Source organism: Anser brachyrhynchus (assembly GCF_964034855.1).
Source record: "Anser brachyrhynchus genome assembly, chromosome: 17".
NCBI lineage: Eukaryota > Metazoa > Chordata > Aves > Anseriformes > Anatidae > Anser > Anser brachyrhynchus.
This window is the reverse complement of record NC_137710.1, coordinates 8,598,288-8,618,221: the sequence shown is the minus strand read 5'-3', so window position 1 is coordinate 8,618,221 and position 19,934 is coordinate 8,598,288. Positions and strand designations below refer to the sequence as shown.

Here is a 19,934-nt window from a genome sequence, read left to right as displayed (position 1 = left end):
AACTACTACTTGTTGTGTTTGTGTCTGTACGCTTTCTAATGCTTGTGAAGTAACTCCCTATATGCCTTACCTAGAGTGAGACACCTCACAAAGGTAACCAATTACATTAAAATGCATTGCAAGTTGAGCTCTGACAGTGCTTTCTGAAATACTTCCTTTTAATTTAATCAGGCAGTTTACATTTCATAGAATGAAAAAGAAAACTATTCACCACACTCACAAAATGCATGTTCATTAAAAGAATCAAAAACGATTCTGCGCTTACCTGACCAGGCTAAATACTTTACCAGAATTGCCACAGTGGGAAATACATTTATATCAGAATATTGTACCTGTGTCCACCCACCCTCCTTTGTTTATATTCTCAATACGTGTTTCACTAAAGACCATACCACTTGGTACATACATTTTATTTTTTCCAATAACCTTTTCAATATAATATTTAAACAAAGGAAAGCCTAAGAGTTATATATGTGAGTCAGAGTTACACATTATGAAGTATTTTTATGCTATGAAATACCCCCCAAAATTCAAGCCTGATTAATAACTTGTTTATTAGGATTCCAACCCAATACAGTATAAACAAATGTCATTTGGATAAGCCAAGCTATTGGAGAGAAAATTAGCCCTAGAAATCTAGTAAGAATCGCTATAATTCCAGTGCAAACAGGAATGACATTTACAAGGCAAATATTACCTGAATATCAAATAAAAAAAATGTTTATTTTAACAGTTTAGGCTAAGCTTATGCTTTAGATAAAAACCCACAATTGCTCTTTCATGCCAGTTTGATCATGTAAGTCTATATCCATTTTGCATAAGCATGTAGGATGCATTAATTAAATATGTTCTCATCTCCAACACTCTGAAATAAGGCTAATCATATATTAAACAGTTAAATTATTAAAATGTGAAGGATATCAGTCAAAAGCTGGTCACAAGTTGAACACCAGCTGAATGCTGATGATGCTCAGTTCCCAGTCTCTATTACTGACTGTTTGCTATGTGTGCGATGTTCTGATCAGTTCGTCTCTCTGTTACAAGGAATAACAGAGATGGAGAAAAAAAAAAAAAAAGTTCCAGGACAGAGTTCACACGCTTTACATACGTAACTTCAGACTACTCCTGACATCCAAGATAAACTACTCCTGACCAAAAATACAGTGAAAAATGCAAAACTGTTTCACCGCCTTAATTTGAAACTTTGAACAATTCTGCAGTACCTGAACTTGAACTCCCAGACTTTGAATGTGTGCTGAATAGCCCCCCTATTGTACTGCACTTTTATTCTGTCAGGAACTGAAGTGTCAATCTTTCATCAGATAATCAGATTATGTCATGTTCTGACCAAATTCATTAGGAAAACTTTTACCAGCCCTATTATCTCAAACCAGAAAATCTAGATCAAAGTATAACCGATTTTACAGCACAAGAAAACTGTTATAAATATTTAAACACTAATTAAAAGGCCCCTTTTGTTAAAAAAGTAAATAAATAATTGAAAGCTACCTCATCTTATAACTGCAATTCAAGGCAAATGTATGTATCTGGTACTTCTCAGAAAAAACAGGACCTATATATGGTGGAGGGTGGGAAGAAATGCACTTGAAGTGGTCATCTGAGAAGATGGAGGGCTGCTGGACTTTTAAATCATTTGCCTAAAGTAAGTCACGTTGAGCACTCATTCTAGTGACAAAGGATTAACCCCTGAATGTCTCTGCTAACTCCATTCATATCAGATACACACGTCTACTTCATCCAGATGTACTGCATGGACACCACCTCCTTAAGGAGAGAAAAAAATACTTTTTAGGAAATCCTACATCAATGAGTAATTCCTTAGTAAACACAATTATATCTGTAATTGTTTTTCTTCCTAAAATATCTAGGATCTTGTCTCCTAAAAAGTAAGTAACTGTAGTCATTTGACAGACGTATTTTCTGCTGAGAAACAGATATGACATCTGCATAAAACAAAGACAATGTGAGAGATCACTAAGTATTTTCCCTTGTCTCGTTTTCAGGTGGATAATAAGCACAGCATAAGAGGGAAACAAAGGATACATATTAAGATTATTAACAGAGCAAGGAACCAAGCATAGGCTAATCCATGAGCAGGAGCAGCAACAACAAACAACAACAGGACAGTCATCAATATTGATTTCACTTATTTTTCAAGACTATAATCAGATTCTCCATCTGTAACTAAAACTTTAAAAGTATGATAATTTACAGAAAGGAGATTAATTTAGCCATTTTGAGTCAAAGACGTATTTCATAGCTTCATCCCAAATCCTGTATATTGTTAGGATCCCTTTCCCCTTTGAAGACTTAGTGAATGATTGAAGCTTCTACTTTCTGAGAAACAGATAACACAAGACTAGTAATCTGACTCTAAGCCACTGGATAAAGGCAGTTTGTTTCCTCTTAGCCCATCTGTCAACACCTCTTCAGTAATTAGTCCTAATTATTACAAAGGGCTAGCCTCCCATTCGCATTATTAAATCAGAAATAGTATCATAGCCAGGTATCTTTCAACGCCTACCAGACTGGCGACCTTCGATTTCATTGAATCTTCTATCAGTATCCGCCTTTGGAAGAGCCTCGGCAGTAATTTTAGCATCAGCTTCAAAGATGCAGATCCCACAGTGGAATTCCAGGGATGCATTCATATACACACCCACATCATGTGACAGGAGAGCAAGCAACACAATTGACCTTTGCATTGTTCTCTAAACTCCCGTGATATAAAACACACATCTCTATTTTATACAATAGAACTGTTTTTTTGCCTGCATGCTTAGAAGTGCTCCTTTGAACTAAAGGCTGATAGGAAAATGGTGAAATTGTGTCTGTAAAGATGAGGGTCAAATCTTTGCTAAGAGAACAATACATCTGAAACTTTTTTTTTTCACATCAAGATAAATTTGCAAACAGTAAACAGTGACTAAAATTACGCATAAATACATTTAGGTGTGAAGAAGACTTAAAAGGCTTCTTTAGTTTATTTTTGCCCTACAGCTGAAGTACCTCCCCGGAAAACTGGAAAACAAAAAGGACAATTACATCAAAATGCTCACAGAACCAGGACTCAGTTAGCTGAGGTTTTAGTCAGACAGTTTTAAGCTCTTTATTTGTGTTAACATTTATTTAACTGAAACGGGAAAAAAAAATACTTTTAAGAACCAAGCACCCTGTTTCTCTTGATTAAACCCCAAACATGTTTCCAAACAGCACATCTGAGACCACTAGTGCAGATTTCTTTACACTGGATTTCTCATTAACAGAACACCACTACCAGTTTCCTTAGACACAATGAACTGACCTGAACTGCACCGGTATGGCTTTTGTAAGAGTCTCTACTGAAAGTGTCCAGAGTAGAGGAGCGACACAAATACTCAAAAGTCTGCATGTAAAAAAACACCCCAAATCCAACACATCCTCTAATTAAAACAGAGCATATTTTTGTTGACATGCTTAACGTTTCAAAAAGTTAAGATATACACAGACAAAACTTTTTGAAGAACTTTTTTATATACTATACTTAAATGAATTAGTGTTGTTTTACACTATTTGCAGGTCCCCTCTAAATGCTACAGATGTTGATAACGAAGTAATATCCAAATACATTGATATAAATAATGAAAAGACTAGGTACTATATAAAAAGCAGTAGCCTAAGTACTTTGGCTTTGACTGAGTGATCAGGCGAGGGGGCAGGCACCAAACAGTGCGTGAGGAGGAAGCCCCAGCCCACAGGGCTGCACACTGCAGCTCTGTGGTGGCACTAAAGCCCAGGGCCTGGAATAGGGACCAAGTCCCAAGCTCTGGGCCCCACCCATGTACGTGGTCAGCCCAAAGTCCCTCTTCTGTCTCATCTTCACAGCTTGGCCTACTTCAAACCAGCACAAAGACATCTCAGTAGCACACAGTATGGCAGCGTGAAGGAACTGCTGCTACTCAGCTTCCTGCATACCTGTCCTGCACACCTTCCTGCTGGAGTACTCGTGGCACCATACAGCTTCACTGCACCTGGACGGCTTTTCACTTCACAGATAACTAAAACTCACTGCCAAGAAAAATAAATAAACTTACATACAAACTTAAAATTCATTTTCCAAGTTGTACATTTTCCAAATAAATGCCATGTTAGTAACATATAGTAGCAGGCAGGCATTTGATTATCAATGGATCAGACTTTGAAGCACATTAATACTTCAGGTATTAACAATGTAGTATTAACATGCTTGCTACCAATTTTTCTTGATTATAAGAATTTGGCAAGAAATCAGAGCGTTCAAAGGAAAGCATACAATGGTGCTAGCATTGCATAAGAAATGCCCGGCAGGGTCAGGCGAGTGGTCTGTCTAGCCCAGCATCCTGTTTCCAGCAGCAGTACGGTATTTAGAGATGCTAGCTAGGGAAAAGACAGAAGCCTGACTGCTTGGTAGTCCATTCCTCCCAGGCTTCCCCAAACACAGTTGCTACATTAACGAAGTTACAAGACACTGTAATTTTACTGTCCATTTGTAGTCCTGCTGTCCGTGAAATTGTCTAATCCCTTTTGAACCTGCTGATACCACCACTGCCTTCACTACCTCCTGTGGGAGCAAATTCACTATCTGAAGTTTCAGAAAATTAAGGCATATTTTATCTTACTTGTTTTAAACCTGATCTCCTACTGGCTTCATTGAGTGCCCTCTAGTTCCTGCATTGCAGGATTTGGAGGTCAACAGTTTCACATTCAGCTTTTTCATCACTGTCATGATTTTGTAAACCCCAGTGATAAATCTGTCTTTCTCAAAACTGGAGTACCAGCCTTTTTTCTCTCTCCTCAAATGACAGTTGTTCCATTCCCCTTGATCATTTCAGTTGTAATTTTCGGTATCATCTCTAACTCCACTAAATCCATCTGGAAAAGCAAAGAATTGAACATAGTACTTCAGATGCAAGCTCACTGAGGCTTTCCTTAGTAGCAAAACGATACCTTGATGTGATAAATCTTCAGTGACCTCAAAAATCACGTGACTTTAAAGAGAGAAGTTACTTCTTTCTTCAGAGATGCAATTCTGTCTAATACACCTGGCAGAGGAAGCTGTCTTTGCTCTCAGTAGTTTAGGATTTCTGCTGTAGGGCAAGCCTACAGAGAAAAGGCTAAGTGTAAGCATACTGTCCAAGGACCTATCTCCGGAAGAAATATCACCGTATTTTAGGAAAGCACTTCCTGAAACACCTACACTTCCTAGAATTACTAGTTTAAATCCCAGAGGAACTGATAGTGTTCGCTGTCCATCTAAGCCTAATAGACTGCTTCCCTACACAACTGTGTGTTTTTCAGAGAAGAATTTAAAGGTCCTATCTGTTCTATATCCTTGCTCAGTAGCTTTGGTCCATTTTTGTGGGAATAAACTCTGTAGTTTCTCTTGCTCTAATCCCATCATGGTAGCAGCTCTTCCTCTCTATTCCCAGGTACATGCATTTAAGTGGTATATTTCACAGTTAACCAGATCACTCCCTATTTTAAGGTTACTTTGTACTATTTGAAAAAGTTGTAGTAGCAACAGGCTGTTTATTTTCCCTTGATTTTAGTATCATATCATTAACTTTCATGGATATAAAAGTGTTTGGGTCAAAAAGAGACAATTATAAAAGCACATACACAAAATGTAAGCTCAAAAGAAAAAAAATAAATCATATCCATCTAGAAGGAAATATATCTTTGTTCCAGCTGCATGCATTGCACAAGCATTGAGGAGATGGTGCCGAAATCTCCCCAACACTGGGCACAACATTGCCACAATACAACCTCAGCCCTGCTTTGGCCTCACTTCTGCCACTGCATGTCCAAGTCTTCCAGCAAAAATCTACAGGACACAAGAACCACCTCTCCCTGTGGATTTTAAGGAGACTGCTCACATAGTGAAGATGTTTACGCACATCCGTGAGCAACAGCCATGGAACAATAACTTACTGTCTTTAGCGCTCTCAAATGCAAAAGTCTTCATAATAATGTGTTTTCTATAAAACCAGATTATAATTTAACCTGCGAGGTATGTTCCTTTTTCAAATCTGCAAGTACTAATTTCAGGGGAGAAGTCTGTGCCAAAGCATATTATACCTACTATAGCAATAAATTCTTCATGGATGAGGTTTTATACATAAATTACCTTCATTTACAGTCTCAGAATGCTCTTCTAAATTTTACAGGATAATATGAATTATGAGTACCCATGTATTTTTTGTAGGTATAATGTGAGACATACTTTTTCTCATATATGCAAAAGATTATGCAAGTGAGTTGTACTCTACACCTCTCCCTCTCCGCCCCTTGTTGAACAAATGCGCTAACATAGACCAGTCATTCGCTTCTGAGAAGTGTACAGCCTGCTATAAAGATATGTATGTATAAATTAAGTCTAACCAGGATTAAATATGAATCACATGGTTAAATAAAAGCAATAAAAATATCTGAAAGTTTTTTCTAAACCTTATAAACTTAGATTTCTTAAACTGCTATTTCTTTGGTTTAGTTATTGGTACATTTATGGTTTGGCAAAATAACTCCTTTTAAGTAAATTGTACATTGAAAGTGCACGATTTATATTTAATTGAAACTACCATTGTAATCTTTACAAAACTTGGCTAGATTTCACTGGCTAAGCTTTAGATATTTTGCTGGTTCTGCTGGATTTTTAAAACCCTAGAGATGTGGGAATGGAATGAGTCTGTTCACTATTATTAGTAGTCTCTAGTAAATACAGTTGGTAACCCACTGGAACCTAAATCCCAGCCGTTCTCCACATATCCATTCAACACTGGCTGCTTTGGACTCGGTTCATACACACTTGCCTCAGGAGCAAAGCACCAGGTTTCCACAGGAGCTCTCCTTTCAGGCTATCACAACGAATGTCAACTGGCAAAGAGTACCATGACCCCAAGTCTGCAAACCACTCTACCCATAGCATCTGAGGGGGCTTAGAAGCTCTAAGACCAGGTTTGCAAGACCAGGTCCAGGATCAGTCATTTTTCTACAAGATAGAAACTTAAAGAAACTACAAGGTCCACTGTATTAAGCAGCAACACTGCCAACGATGCTCCAATGTACCCGCTTGCTGCCACTGAAGCAAGAGGAGAAACAGAGCAGGAATGGCACAGATGGTGTGGGAAGGCTTGCTGGGCTCCCACAGCAGTGGGGGAGGATCAGGCATGAAGTATCATCAACAAGATCAGACAAAAGAGAAGACACTGAATCATATTAAAGTAATTACCAGAAAATAAGACTTCTGTAAAATATTTGCAATCAGCTAGTTCAAGCCTTCAGGCTCAGTCTTGTATCGTGCTGCATGTAGTGGCACCACCCCAGGAGGCGCTCCAGGAAGAACGGGTGACTCAGAGACACCGTTTCTCCCTGGCTCCCTTCCTCCTTCATGGGAGAACAAATAATTTCACCCGTTCTGAATGAAACGTACTCCCACATCACTCCTAGCTAGCTCCGTAGTACAGGAAGGCATGGCCCTGCTCCCCAACTCTGCGTGCCCTGCTCATAGCAAGGGAAGGATCACGCATGAAGACCCCATTGCCTCTCCTTTCCTTTGTCCCCAGACCCAAACCTGCTGCCCAAAGCAGCCATATGGGACACATTCATTTCCCACTCCTGCCCCGAGGTGCTTCTAGGGACAGGAATAATCTAGCACGAAGATAGTATCGGCATGAAAGAGGAGAGAATCCTAGTTAGGAAGAACATATGTCGTCACTAGATAATGATAACCACATTTAATGGGCACAAGCATGAAGACATGAATTTCAGAGATTTTGCCTGTATTTTTAAAATAGAAGGTATTATAAAATGCCCAATTACATCATCAGCCACTATGCAGTATTTATGGCCTAAAATAACTGTAATTAAATGCTAACTGTTGATTTCAATAATTTAGCAATGGAGCAATAAAATAAGCAATGGAGCAATAAAATAGGCAAGTGCCTTTAAGATGTTATTTCCGTGGAGTAATCAGACAATCCAAGAGGGGCTAAATGACCTGTCAGGACGTTAAATGTCCCAGGGTGAGACATGAGATTTAAGGTGCAAGGATTCTCAGGTCCAGGCTCTGCATCCCTCAGATCTAATTTTTTTTTTTTTTTTTGCTGCTAGTTTGTAGTGCAGCTGGTGGCTAGTTTATGGCAGAAGAAAAAGTGAATTCCTGTCCCATGTAGGTCAGAGTTACCATGTCACTTTAAAACTAGCCATTTGGGAAAAACAAAGACTTATATAGAGACTAACAATATTAAAGAACTGAAGCAGTGAGATAGTTCAGTCTACCTCAAATTAAACTTAGTCTAGACAGGGGCTACATCTGCACACGTATCTCCACTGACGGACGAAGGTTATCTGTATTAGTGCTGGAAAACCTTTCAAGATTGTATTTGACAAACAAAAATATTTTAACTGTAAAATGAGTTCCAAAACATAACCTTTATTGAGAAATAGCATCCAAACTATAGGAAATTAAGGATATTCCCAGTAGATATTCTCAGTAAGCTGTCTGTCATAGAGGGGGAAAAATACTGTAGTATTAAATATTAATAATTCTATCTGGGGGCTAAATAACAGTCCTGGACAAACGGTGATAAAAACTTTCAGCAAGCAGGAGTAAAGCCCTGGTAAACCAGATGCGGCACTGTCCTTAAGCAGGACGAAGTGCATGCGGTCCTGAGCAGTGATGCCCCTGGAGAACAGTGAAGGGGAAGTGTCCAGGCCACCTTCTCCCATTTTGGTGCAAATGATGTGCCTTTCGGAAGACCTCCAGCACAGATCCTGGTTTGCAAGGCTCAAGTGCTGTTGTTGTGCAAGACGCATCCAGACAGGAGAAAATCATGGGTAGATGTGGAGCTCCTACAGCGCCTTCACCCCTCCTGCATGCCTTGCATAAGTTGGGATGGATTATACTGAAAAATTCTTTACATTTGGCATTGCATTAAGAAACTTTTGTCAAAAAACAGAATGCAGCCCACTTCCACTCATGTTTCTGATGAACTCTTGTTTTTCTAAGTAGACTTAGAGCTGAACAAAAACTGATCTGGAAATGTCCAGTTCAAACTAAATGTCCTGTAAACAAAACATGGCTGATTGTTCTTTGCTACCTTCCATGCTTTTCCTTTACTAATAACAAAATACAGTTTGTCAAAAAATACATTTCCAAGTAGGAACAAACACCACTTCCAATCCCACAGCCCCATTTTTATAATTAAAAAAAAAAAGTCTTCCATTAGCTTCAGTGGTTGGGAGGGAGTGGGAAGAATGATGTGTTAGGCTGCCGTGGAGGAAGTACATAGGCCAACTGGAAAAATGAACTATAAAAAGCTTTTCTTACATAAACACAGGAGGAAGTAACCAACACCCTCAATTGTTGAAGTGAAAGGTGGGGGGCCTAAACAAACTGGAAAAAAGGAGAAGAAATGAAAAAATCCTGAATGTTTCGCATGTTCCCAATTATTCTCAAATTTGAGTCTTGTTCAGTAACGTCAAACTGTTACCAACAGCAGACCTGTCAAATCTCACGCAAGGAGCATAAACACTGTGTAACAGTACCATGCCAGAAACGTTTCTGTACCTAAGACTGCATCACACATTTACACAACACAACACCAGAGCTCTCTCCCTCTCTGCAACCTACTTGCGGCTTGGTAGCGAGCCCTTGGCACCTGGGACATGGGATCAGAGTGCAAAAGGCAGACCACGGGGCTTTGCTCACAGTGTATGCCACCATGGCAGGCCACCTCGGCTCCAAGGGCCGCTGCTAACCAGCGGGTGCCCAGCTGCACGCCAGGGATGCTTTGCCTCCAGGCACTCAGGGGCTGCTCCCCCAGCCAGGAGCCAATCTGGCCGCGCCTCATATGTCAGAGGACGAAGGAATCTGAGGGCCTAACGCAGGTGTTAGGAGTCAAAGCACAGCTTCAGTCACATAGGCCCATTGCAGGAGAGAAAATGTATTAGATCAGATGGCTAAACTGGCAGGCCAGAGATGTAAATCCCAACATGGCAGGCTGCGCGGAAATAGGGCAGCAAAGCTGGCAGTGTGATGGCACCTCCTCTGCAGAGATTGCTACAGGAGCCGCTGCGGTGGGCAAGAACCAACAGGAGCAAGTCACCACGGATACAGGCTCATGCATTTCCATGCCCCAAGCAGTGCCATACACCAAGTACTCTGATCCGTAGTCTCTGAGGGAGATATATCCAAAAAAGAGCTCCCATGATGCTTTACTGACACTTCAGTAGTCTCGTATTTTTCCATTAAGGCCATTTTCCTTAACTGTGAAAATATATTGGTTCATGGCATTCAGCATAGTCATAATCTTCTGGTTACAGAGCTTGAACTAATCAACGATTATTCAGTGGGTACAAAGGAGCCAGGTCAGAATGTAGATAAATGGTACGTAGGTTCTACCAATCCTGACAAAATCATTCAGTCATTCTTTCCCCAGCCAACCACGACATAAAAAAACACAGAACTGACCTCAAATTAGGCTGAAGTTTTCTTCTACAAGATTTCTAATGAACTTCAAGTTCATTTCACTTAAAATTTCTAACACGGTTCTGAACATCTACCATTTATAAATGCCTACAAATTAAAAACAGAGAAGACACCACAAAATATTGAAGTGGAAACAGACAGACCACATCTTCTCCTGCCCCCAGAACATGTCAAGTTGTTTTGGAATTTTTGACAATAACTATTAGAAACACACCAAACACTTGGACAACACAGACCTACCAATCTGGGATAAAACTCTGTTCTTCCTTCTCTTCTTCTTACTTAGGGAAGGTGTCAGCGTTGCCTTGCCCAGAACAACAAAGATAACGAGCCCTGACACAGCGTAGCACGTTAAATACCAAGAGCGCCAATTCAGAACTAGCCAGTCTGGTTTGCCCCTGGTATAAACGGCCAACACAAAATGGACCAGGATGCTGGGCTCTTTAATGTGTTTTCCTGATTCTGCAGAACACGCAGAAGGAGTTTTGTGATAGGCCGTTCTCCCTCCTGATTTCAAACTGAGAAACCAGGGCTTTACCTACAACCGCAGGCGCGGTCATGGCTCAGCGCAACCTCACTCCCACTTGCCTCCTATTCTCCCACATCTACGTGCGTGCTCACTTTACCACTCTGTCTCATTATGCTTTTTTTTTCCCTCCCCCAGCGTGTCCACAGGTCTTCTCCAAAATTGCATTCTGCAAAACCTACTGATCCAATAAAGCACAACTCACCCTGTGAACACTGAAATCCTTGTTTGCAGCTCGTCTTCCCCCACCTCCTAGCACTAACTAGGACTTTCCTTCCTCAAATCATCTCACCACTTTCTCATGGCAAAATTGGCCCTGTGGACTTCCAACTGATTCCTGCTGATCTATTTGTATGCATAGAGCATCCTGCAATTTTATAATGTGAATTAAAAAAAAAAAAAGTGTTAAATGCTTACACAATTCTCCTGTCTCTAGTTCTCAAGCAGTTACTTTTTCGATACTCAAACTCAAAACCTGATGATAGAAACTTGCATTTTAGGGAGAGGGACATAGAAATTCCTCATCAACTGAACAAGTTGAGCTATGCTTCTGGGTATGTATTACAATATCTTTTTTTGCATCACACCTAGTCTACTAAATATACAAAACACTGAACAAGTGATAGTTTTGTCAGCCACCAGCTAATCAAATGAAAAATGATTAGGCTTAGAAAAATAATAAAAGCAGAAGCCAGCTGTGCATTTGTTGGATGAAAATCCCAGTGTCTCCCATGTTAGCTCATGTGCATTTCAATTTCTGGGAAGAAAATAATGGGAGTTTCTCCACCCTTTCTCATGTGAGCCATAAAACAGATTTATTACCTAGGATATATTCTGTGTTTTCTCCTGAGGAAAAAAAGAAAGTGGTGGAACAAGTTCATTTTTTCCCTTCTACAACTAGGATTTTCTTTATAATAAACACAGAGCTAAATTTTGGTATCATATGGCCCTTCTATTTAATGCTCTCGTCACACTTTTTACCTTTCTAAATCTTGAAGTGTAGCATTTTCATTTCAGTGGGGAATATACAGCTGCTCCAGCTGTTTGAGTGTGAAAAATCTGTCCTAAGATTCCTATCTGGTACATTTTAAAGCAGAATCCTTCCCTTCCCTAAATCAAATAAGCTTAAAAACAAAACAACAATAACAACAAAACCTGCCTCTGTTCTACATTTCTTTTCAAATAGTTCCTGCTCAGCTTTACCTTACACCCAACATTTGCTCTGGAAAACGTAACACTGCAAACTCAGAGGTTTAAGACAGGGTTGAATATCACCTGGGAAGGTTTTCCTGTACATTTTTTTTTTGACTCTAACAGTCACATTCTGACCTTTAAAAATAAATCGTGAGAGAGTTAATTTGCTGACTAGAAGATTTTTTGCTCCTAAGACTCCTAATTTGCTTAGTGTGATATAACAATTCTAAGTTTCTCTGAAGAGCAGTGCTGGTAAATCCATTTACAGTGGTTTTCCCTGTAACTTCCACTTTTTAGATGCAGAAAAGACTGATTCATATTTTAAATGCTTCTGAATCACGACACAGCCCGGATTCTCCAGCTTAGTGGTCTGGAAACTGTCAAGGCTGATATATGCCTTTTTAAATGATATCCAGTGATACCCCTTTAAGTAAATCTGCGGACTCTAACATTTGTCACCTAAACGTGACCTACAATCTACTTTTGATAACAAGCACCTATTGTTTAATGAGTCACTTTTCTCAGCACAGCAAACCTGACATCCCTCAAAGTACCAGCTCTTTCAAATAATCCCACAACATAAGAACACTTACACCAAGTCATAAATGCCATTGAAACAATGCTGGAAAAGATGAGCTATGCCATCATTAGCTGCATATAATTAAAATGTACCATAGGAAGTACATTCATTACTGTTGTGAAATACATATATATGTATATTGCTTAGGAAAAGCAAAGAGTCCACTTTTTATTATACAACTGTGCCAGCACAAGGCTCAAAAGGGAGCTGTTTTGCTTGGGCAAAAATTGTGCAGGTTTTTTTGCAGATTTCTTTCTTTCTCATTGCTTTGTGATCACTTTTACTGCTCCACAGAGACCAATATTTTCAAAAAAAACCACCAGTAGTTAAAGAAGTTTTCAAGCTATTACTAATTTGAAACCCTTCATTTGTACTACCAAGTATATTCTAGTGAGTTAAACTGCATTCATACAAAGAAAACATAAATTCATCCACACTGATTTTTTTTGGTTTTGGATCCAAGTGCTACTATAGCCACTCAGCTGACCTTTTCTCTTTGTAAGACATACCCACAAGCATGTAATATTGTGCTGAGGTTCAAGTTTGTACAGAAGTAACGTATCAGTACCACAACTTAGAAAAGGTATTCAGAAAGGAAAGTTCAACCATTTTTTAATTATTACTAAATTTGTCTTCACGACCTCGGAAATCTAACATAGATCTATAATCCAACCTATCTGCAAGAAAACAATTATACAAGAGTAGTCACAGTAGCTATTTTCTGCAATGAAGACGTTTCACAGACAACAAATTGGTAAACGAGAATCTTCAGCATTAGATTCCCCATATATGCTAATTAGCTACAACTGACTGATTTCCAGTTCTTACTATTCCAACAAAATGTTATGTTGTTACAGCTGAGCTTGCAGAGAAATAGTGCTCAAACGAAAAATAAAAGGTATGCAAACACAAAACATAATATAGCCAGATGTACAATAGGATACGGAGCCAACAGACGTCTCTTTCGAATGTAAGAACATACACGGGTCAGTAGTTAAGGGCTGCATTGCAAAAAGAAACTTGATGCATTCTAAAATGATCAATAGATTCAGTAAAGGTATGGCCATACTAAGTCAACAGATCTGCTTCTTAGTACGTTCACATTCTAATGCTGTATGCAATTCTAATACTTAAAAAAATCTTTACACCAATTAACCAAAACCAGACTATTTGAAATTAGAAGCTGGCAGCTATTCCAGTGCATGCACAAACATAATTTCCATCTGCAGAATCTGTATAACTGATAATGATACATCTGAGCCAGAACAAACCAAGTTAGATTTCCTGATCACAGGATATTTTACACGAACAAGAAAAAACAAGCTTACCTGCAAGTCAATAAAAATGTTAACAGGAATAATTAAAAAACACAAGCAAGTTAAAAAAACAAGAATAAGTTATGCCAGTAGTTTCTTTAAAATATAGAAATTTAGTTAGAAAGAAATAAAACATCCTCTGCATTCCATGTAACTTATGCAGACAAGGCGAATTATTAATGAAATGCTTCCCAGTCACGGAGCCCACTCTAAAAGACTCAGGGAAATACTGCTAAAACTCAGGTTTGGTGGAGGGAGCTTTATCTGAATGACAGGTCACAAAGAAACTGTACTAAACAGCATGCAGAAATGCTCTTCAAACAACTTGCAGAAAGAGAGCAGAAGTTACCCAGTGATTTTGATCTCTCGTGTCCTTTATTTTTTCTAGAGCACTAGAAAACGCCTTGTCTGTTTTTTTACCTTGTCATTTCAAAATGAAGTTATTGCATCTGGGCATTGGTTGATTTTCTATTGTAAAGTGGCATATAATGGAGTTTTATAAATTTGCTTCATTTCAAACAACCACCACAACTGAGAAGAAAAACGTATAATAAAAGAATCCAAGTTTCAGCTATCAGCATGCAGATGTCATCCAAACACTGCAAGATTACATTCAGAATGACAGCTAGGCCCACAAAAAGCTTCACAGAACACAAAGTGCCCATGCTGAAAATATCTGTAACAGACTACGTCCCACGTACTTTATAAATTTGCAATAATTCGCGGCAGAATCAGGCTGCCAGTAGAGGGAGCAAAAGCAAGTAAAGCCTGCTACCCAAAACCTGAAAATACTGGTGCTGCCCCTCAGTGAATGAGGAGCAGCACACCCAGGCTAGGTACTATGCAAAGACTAATGAACGGTGTTGATTTTTTTTTCTTTCCCCTTCAACGAAGCAATATGTGAAAAATCCATTAAGGCAAGATTTCCACTCTTTTCTGACAGTAAGCAAAATAAAACCTCAGGGACTGTAGTCAAACGTGTTTATAAAAAGCTAGTTCTGTAGATTTCTGCAGGCTGTCTCTGAATTAAAGTTTGCACTACGAAATGATGATGTATTAAATATAAAAGCCTCGGGTCACTCTGGATGGGAGGGATGTCAGGAGGCCTCCAGCTCACAGTACGGCCAGCTATGAGACCAGACCACGCTGAGCAGCGCTCTATCCAGGCAATAAATAGTGTATTATTTTTTCGTATTACTGTATGTCGTATTAAATAACAATACCACGGATTACTTTAGCAAAAGCTTTCAACTGAAGGGCGTTGGAGCACGTAAGAAAACGACCCCAGAACAAGGCTCCCCGGGACAGGGCCGGTTTCCATGCGCAGCAGGCCGCGCTCCGCTCACCGCCGCGTGCCGTTAACCACCTCAGTAACGCTCCTTTTTCTGGCCACAAAGCCGGGTTTGGCTGTGCAGCAGCCCACAGACGATGCGTTACGGTTACACAACCCCCCTTCCAGCCGGCCGGGCCGCTTACGGCTCGCTGAGGCGAGGCGTTCCCTGAGGTGCGCGGGGCCCCCCTGAGGCGGTCGCCTCAGCGGCCGTGCTCGCAGCCCCTCACCTCACCTCACGCGCCGGGCGCGAGGCGTTGCCATGGCGACGCCCCCGCGCAGACGCACTGCCCCTAACCCCCCCTCCCCACCGGCCGCGCCGGGCCCCCCCCGCGGCGATCCCCCCCTCCCCAGTCTCTCACCGGGAGGGGAGGGGTGGGGCAGCGGCACAGCGATGACTCGGCGATCCTCCGCCGGCTCGGCCTGCCGCCCGGGGACCAGGCAGACGCAGAGGAGCGCCGAGCGCCCACGTGATGCCCCGCTGATGGCGGGGGGGGGGCGCGCATGCGCTGTCCGCGTTGGGGCGCAGCGCCGCCGTTCTCCTCCCGCCGTAGGTGTGAGGGGGCTCGCTGAGGGGCGGCCGGCGTCGCGGCGGGGAGGCCCCGGCTGCTCCCCAGCTGCACCCAAACTTGCTCAGGGGAAGCAAAGCATCACCTGCCTGTGGCACCCGGCCGGGAGAGAAAAGCTGCATTACTTACGACCTTCTTAGAGGGCTGTGCTGCAGTCAGTCCAGCTAGGAAGACTGATAAAACATAAAACATCCTTCACAACTTTTCTGTCACTGTTGACCGTGGAGCCAAAGAGCCTTTCAAAGCTAAATTACACCCGGAGTACCACAGTGCTATTAAATGCTTACCACGGTGTTATTACATGCTATTCTGTTCTGTTTCTATTGATGAAAATCTCACCGAGTTCTTCAAAGTAAATCCAGAATTTGTATTTCTATTCAAATTATCTCAAACCCGTCATCAGTAGGAATGCTGATTCTCGGACACAGCACACTGAGTGTATGCCTCTCATTATGGAGAATGTCCTAAGCACCAACAAATACCTTCAGTATTTTATAATGCATAAATACAGCCCCCTACTTCTGTACGTGTTCTGCTGAAATGATATGAATTAAGAGATTTAGAACAGCAGTTCATTGCTATAAAATGCAATTCCTAGTGAAACCACATGTACAGCATACTTTCAGGTCTTTAATTTGTTAGGAGCTAGATGTTTATGAGAATATGGTGCAGTTACTATTCCCTGCAGTCACCTTGAAAATGAAATATCCCTTTCACAACATAAAGATAATGAGCTATATGGCGAGATAAGGTGGTTACCAGAATTCAGGAATGACAGAATCCAATTAATTTAACATGAATTAATGCAAGATCAAATTTATTACAGTTGGATGCAATTTGTAATTGAAAGTCACATTACAGTGCACGTTTTTACATGTTATCTCCCATCAGTAAGAGATCTCAAACACTCTCCATTTTGAACAGCAGCAATGTATTTATTGTATCACCAATAACTCTTCCTTACATGTCTGCTGTGAAGAACATCAGGGACTAGCAGTCTGGTTGTGCGCCAGGGGCTTTGCTATTGCTCTTTCTCACAGAGTTCCGTGACTGAGGCTTAAACAGAAACCCAGGTTTCATCTTCTTTGACTGCCTGTTACTTGATCATCCTTTTTTCCCCATTTTTCACTCCTCTAAGTGCTTACCTCTCTTCTTTTTTGGGTAGGAGGGGTGGAATCAGCCCTCTCATTAAATAAACCTTTCAAACTCCTATCTTTAAAATAAACACTTTATTGTGGACAGTCCAAGCTCCTTAGGTAAAGCTTTAGGTCTCAAATCCAAAAGATACACTGTGTCCTTTTAATAATTTCATAGTGGAAACCCTTTATTTGCCCATTCCTGTGGTGTTATGGAGGTTTTCAATGATTCTGGTTTAGGTTTCGGGATTAGGTGAAACCAGAGTGCCTTAAACCTCTTTAGAGGTTTGGGATTAGGTCTGCAGCAGGCCTAATATAGCCTTTCTGTGCAAGGCTAAATTAAATGGCAGGAATATTTGTTGTGCGCTGATTCACAGGTGTTTGGCAAAATACCAGAAAACATAAAGGAACCACTGGAAGAATCATGAAGGCAAAGCCATCGAAACATGAGTATTAGCTAAGTACTGCAGTATCACTTGCAACTGTGGGGTCTTTCAGACTGCTTCTAAGTGATTTTAAGCATGGATATCATTTTTATGTGTGTCTCTCACACGAATGTGAGTAAATTGAAGATCTGTCATGCAAATGGATCAAGGATTTTTATTTGGGTATCACATTCTGGTAATTGCTGCCTGTTTTATAGCAAATATATATTAAAGTTCATCAAACAGCTGATATCACTGAAGCTCTATTGTTTTATTGTACACATAAATTCTACTCCTTCTCTGAGGTATGCATTGCCCTGACAGCATATGTTAGGTCATGAGGAGAGAAGCACAATAGATTTATGCCTATTATTAAAACTCCACCCTGTCTGGGTCAGGAGGCAGAGACATTTACCTCATTGATGACCATAGACTAATTGGAGGAGATAGTTTAGTTGTGTAGGCTGTCTACCGTGAGGCTTTTCAGCAGCTTTTCAGTACCTGTCTCTAGTATGGATATTTTTCCTTGACGTGCTCAGCTCCACAGTCTGTAATACTGGCACGGCCTGTCTAACTGGCCATGCCTGTGACACACAGGCTGAGGTGAGCAGATTTCATCAAGCAGAATGAAGAGCAGCTCAGCACTATGGTGTGAGAATCTCTGCAAAATTCAGAAGCTGGTTTAGCTGCATTTATAGGGAAAACTGAGCTTCAGATGCCTGGCTCTGTGATACCTGGCCCTGGTATCAAGATCAGCAGGATACATAGTTATGCTGAGGCAATGCACAGAGCCCAGTGTTCGCTCATACAGCTGTCCAAAATGGGTTACTACTTGAGCATAACTATCTCCTCACACTCCTCATTTCTTTCACTGATGATGAAAGGCCTCTCAGCCCTCTCCAGTGAATTGTATTTTTAATGCATTTCTCTCCCCAAATAACTGGATTTCAATTTCAACAACTGTAGACTTACCTATTTAGGAAGTCAGCCACATCTCAGAATTACAGGGTTTCTCTGATGTTTTTTTCCACGCCAACGATCAGTTCTCTTGCAGGCAGCTTTTTTGGATTCCTACGGCAAGTCTTCCAATTAACAATGCATACAGCCAGATTGTATCTTCTCAGGGCTGCTTGCAAAATCAAAACAGAAATAGTTAAGACAAGTTTCAAAAGAGTATGTCCGCTCTACTCCAATGAACTGTAAAAGTAAGAGGGAGGCAAACTGGAAGGTTTTAATAATCTTAGAATCAGTATAAAACATTATTTACAGCTTAAATCTAGACAAGGTTTGAGCTTTAAATATAAGTTCTTCCCATCCTTTATGGCGCATGTAAGGAAGAACAAGAGAGAAATGTTACTAGTCAAGGACAAAACCATAAAATAAAGAGCAGAAGAAGAATTAAATGAAAGTATTAGGGGCCAAGGGAGGCTTAGTGGGAGTTCGCCTTCATACACGATTGATCTATACTTGAAAAGAAAAGAAAAAAAGACACCCTCCTCATCCTTAAATGAGATGTTATTTGAGCATAAATAACAGTCTCATGTCAAACACACTGCTATTTCCAATGGAGTCTTTACACTACAAAACCACAACATTCTCAGCCCTAATCTCCCTCAGATAAAACAATACGGCTGGTGGCTGTGAATCAGCACTTTGAAACCAACCTTTGAAAACGGCAACACATTCGGGGTAAAGAGAAATGGAGGAGACAAAGAGCTGCTGTTTATAGAGCACTGTGAAGCAAGACCCCTCCTTTCTTGCTTGGAAACCTGCTGTAACACCCGACAGTTGTTTTTCTCTGTGTGGGATGTGTAGCTTCATGCAGCTACCTCTAGGGACTGTGGGGCCCTTGGCGTGTCTGGGTGTTCAGACCCACATCAGGCCTAGCTGTCACTGAAATCAGAAGCAGTGAAACACCTAAATCCTCCTGGTTGCTTGAACCTTGGATTATTTTACCTTTCAAAAACAATAAAGGGCTCTGGCCAGAAATCTGAAGAGTTCTTGCATTTTTGGAGCTTATGAAAGGCAATAGGTGATCTCAATCCAAGGGGGGGGGGGGGGGGGAAGGGGCATGAAAACACCACGGACTTGCTCAGCTCCAGCCTGAGGAGGAAGGGTGTGGTGAGAACGAACAGCTGGGCCTACCCAAGGGCTCTCCATGCCAAAAAGTGCACTCCTCCTTTCCCAATCCTTTTGCAGCCACATGGCCGTGTCCCCTCCCTTGTGCTGACCCTAACATGCATCTGAGTAGCATGAGGACTGATGCAAGGCAGGAACATGGGGCAGGAAAGGAGAGGGCCTGGGAGGGAGAGCAATCGCACTGGAACAGA

The 19,934-nt window shown here is 40.9% G+C and overlaps 2 protein-coding genes across 5 annotated transcripts in view; both read right to left on the bottom strand.

The window, feature by feature from the left end:
- Nucleotides 1-15,995, bottom strand: part of GNB1L (G protein subunit beta 1 like) — a 41,793-nt gene extending 25,798 nt beyond the window's left edge. For both annotated transcript variants that reach the window (XM_080559800.1, XM_080559802.1), the window contains exon 1: nt 15,837-15,995. In XM_080559800.1, the coding sequence (XP_080415926.1) occupies nt 15,837-15,980 (144 nt within the window). In that variant the 5' untranslated portion in view covers nt 15,981-15,995. The remainder of the gene's footprint in view (nt 1-15,836) is intronic.
- The window catches only part of TXNRD2 (thioredoxin reductase 2), an 83,284-nt gene that overhangs the window by 6,844 nt on the left and 56,506 nt on the right, over nt 1-19,934 (bottom strand). For 2 of the 3 annotated variants that reach the window (XR_013940405.1, XR_013940406.1), the window contains one exon: nt 18,577-18,730. The gene's annotated coding sequence lies outside the window, so the exon portion shown is untranslated. Of the gene's footprint in view, nt 1-18,576; nt 18,734-19,934 lie in introns of those variants that run through there. The other variant, XR_013940407.1, reaches the window with a different exon arrangement.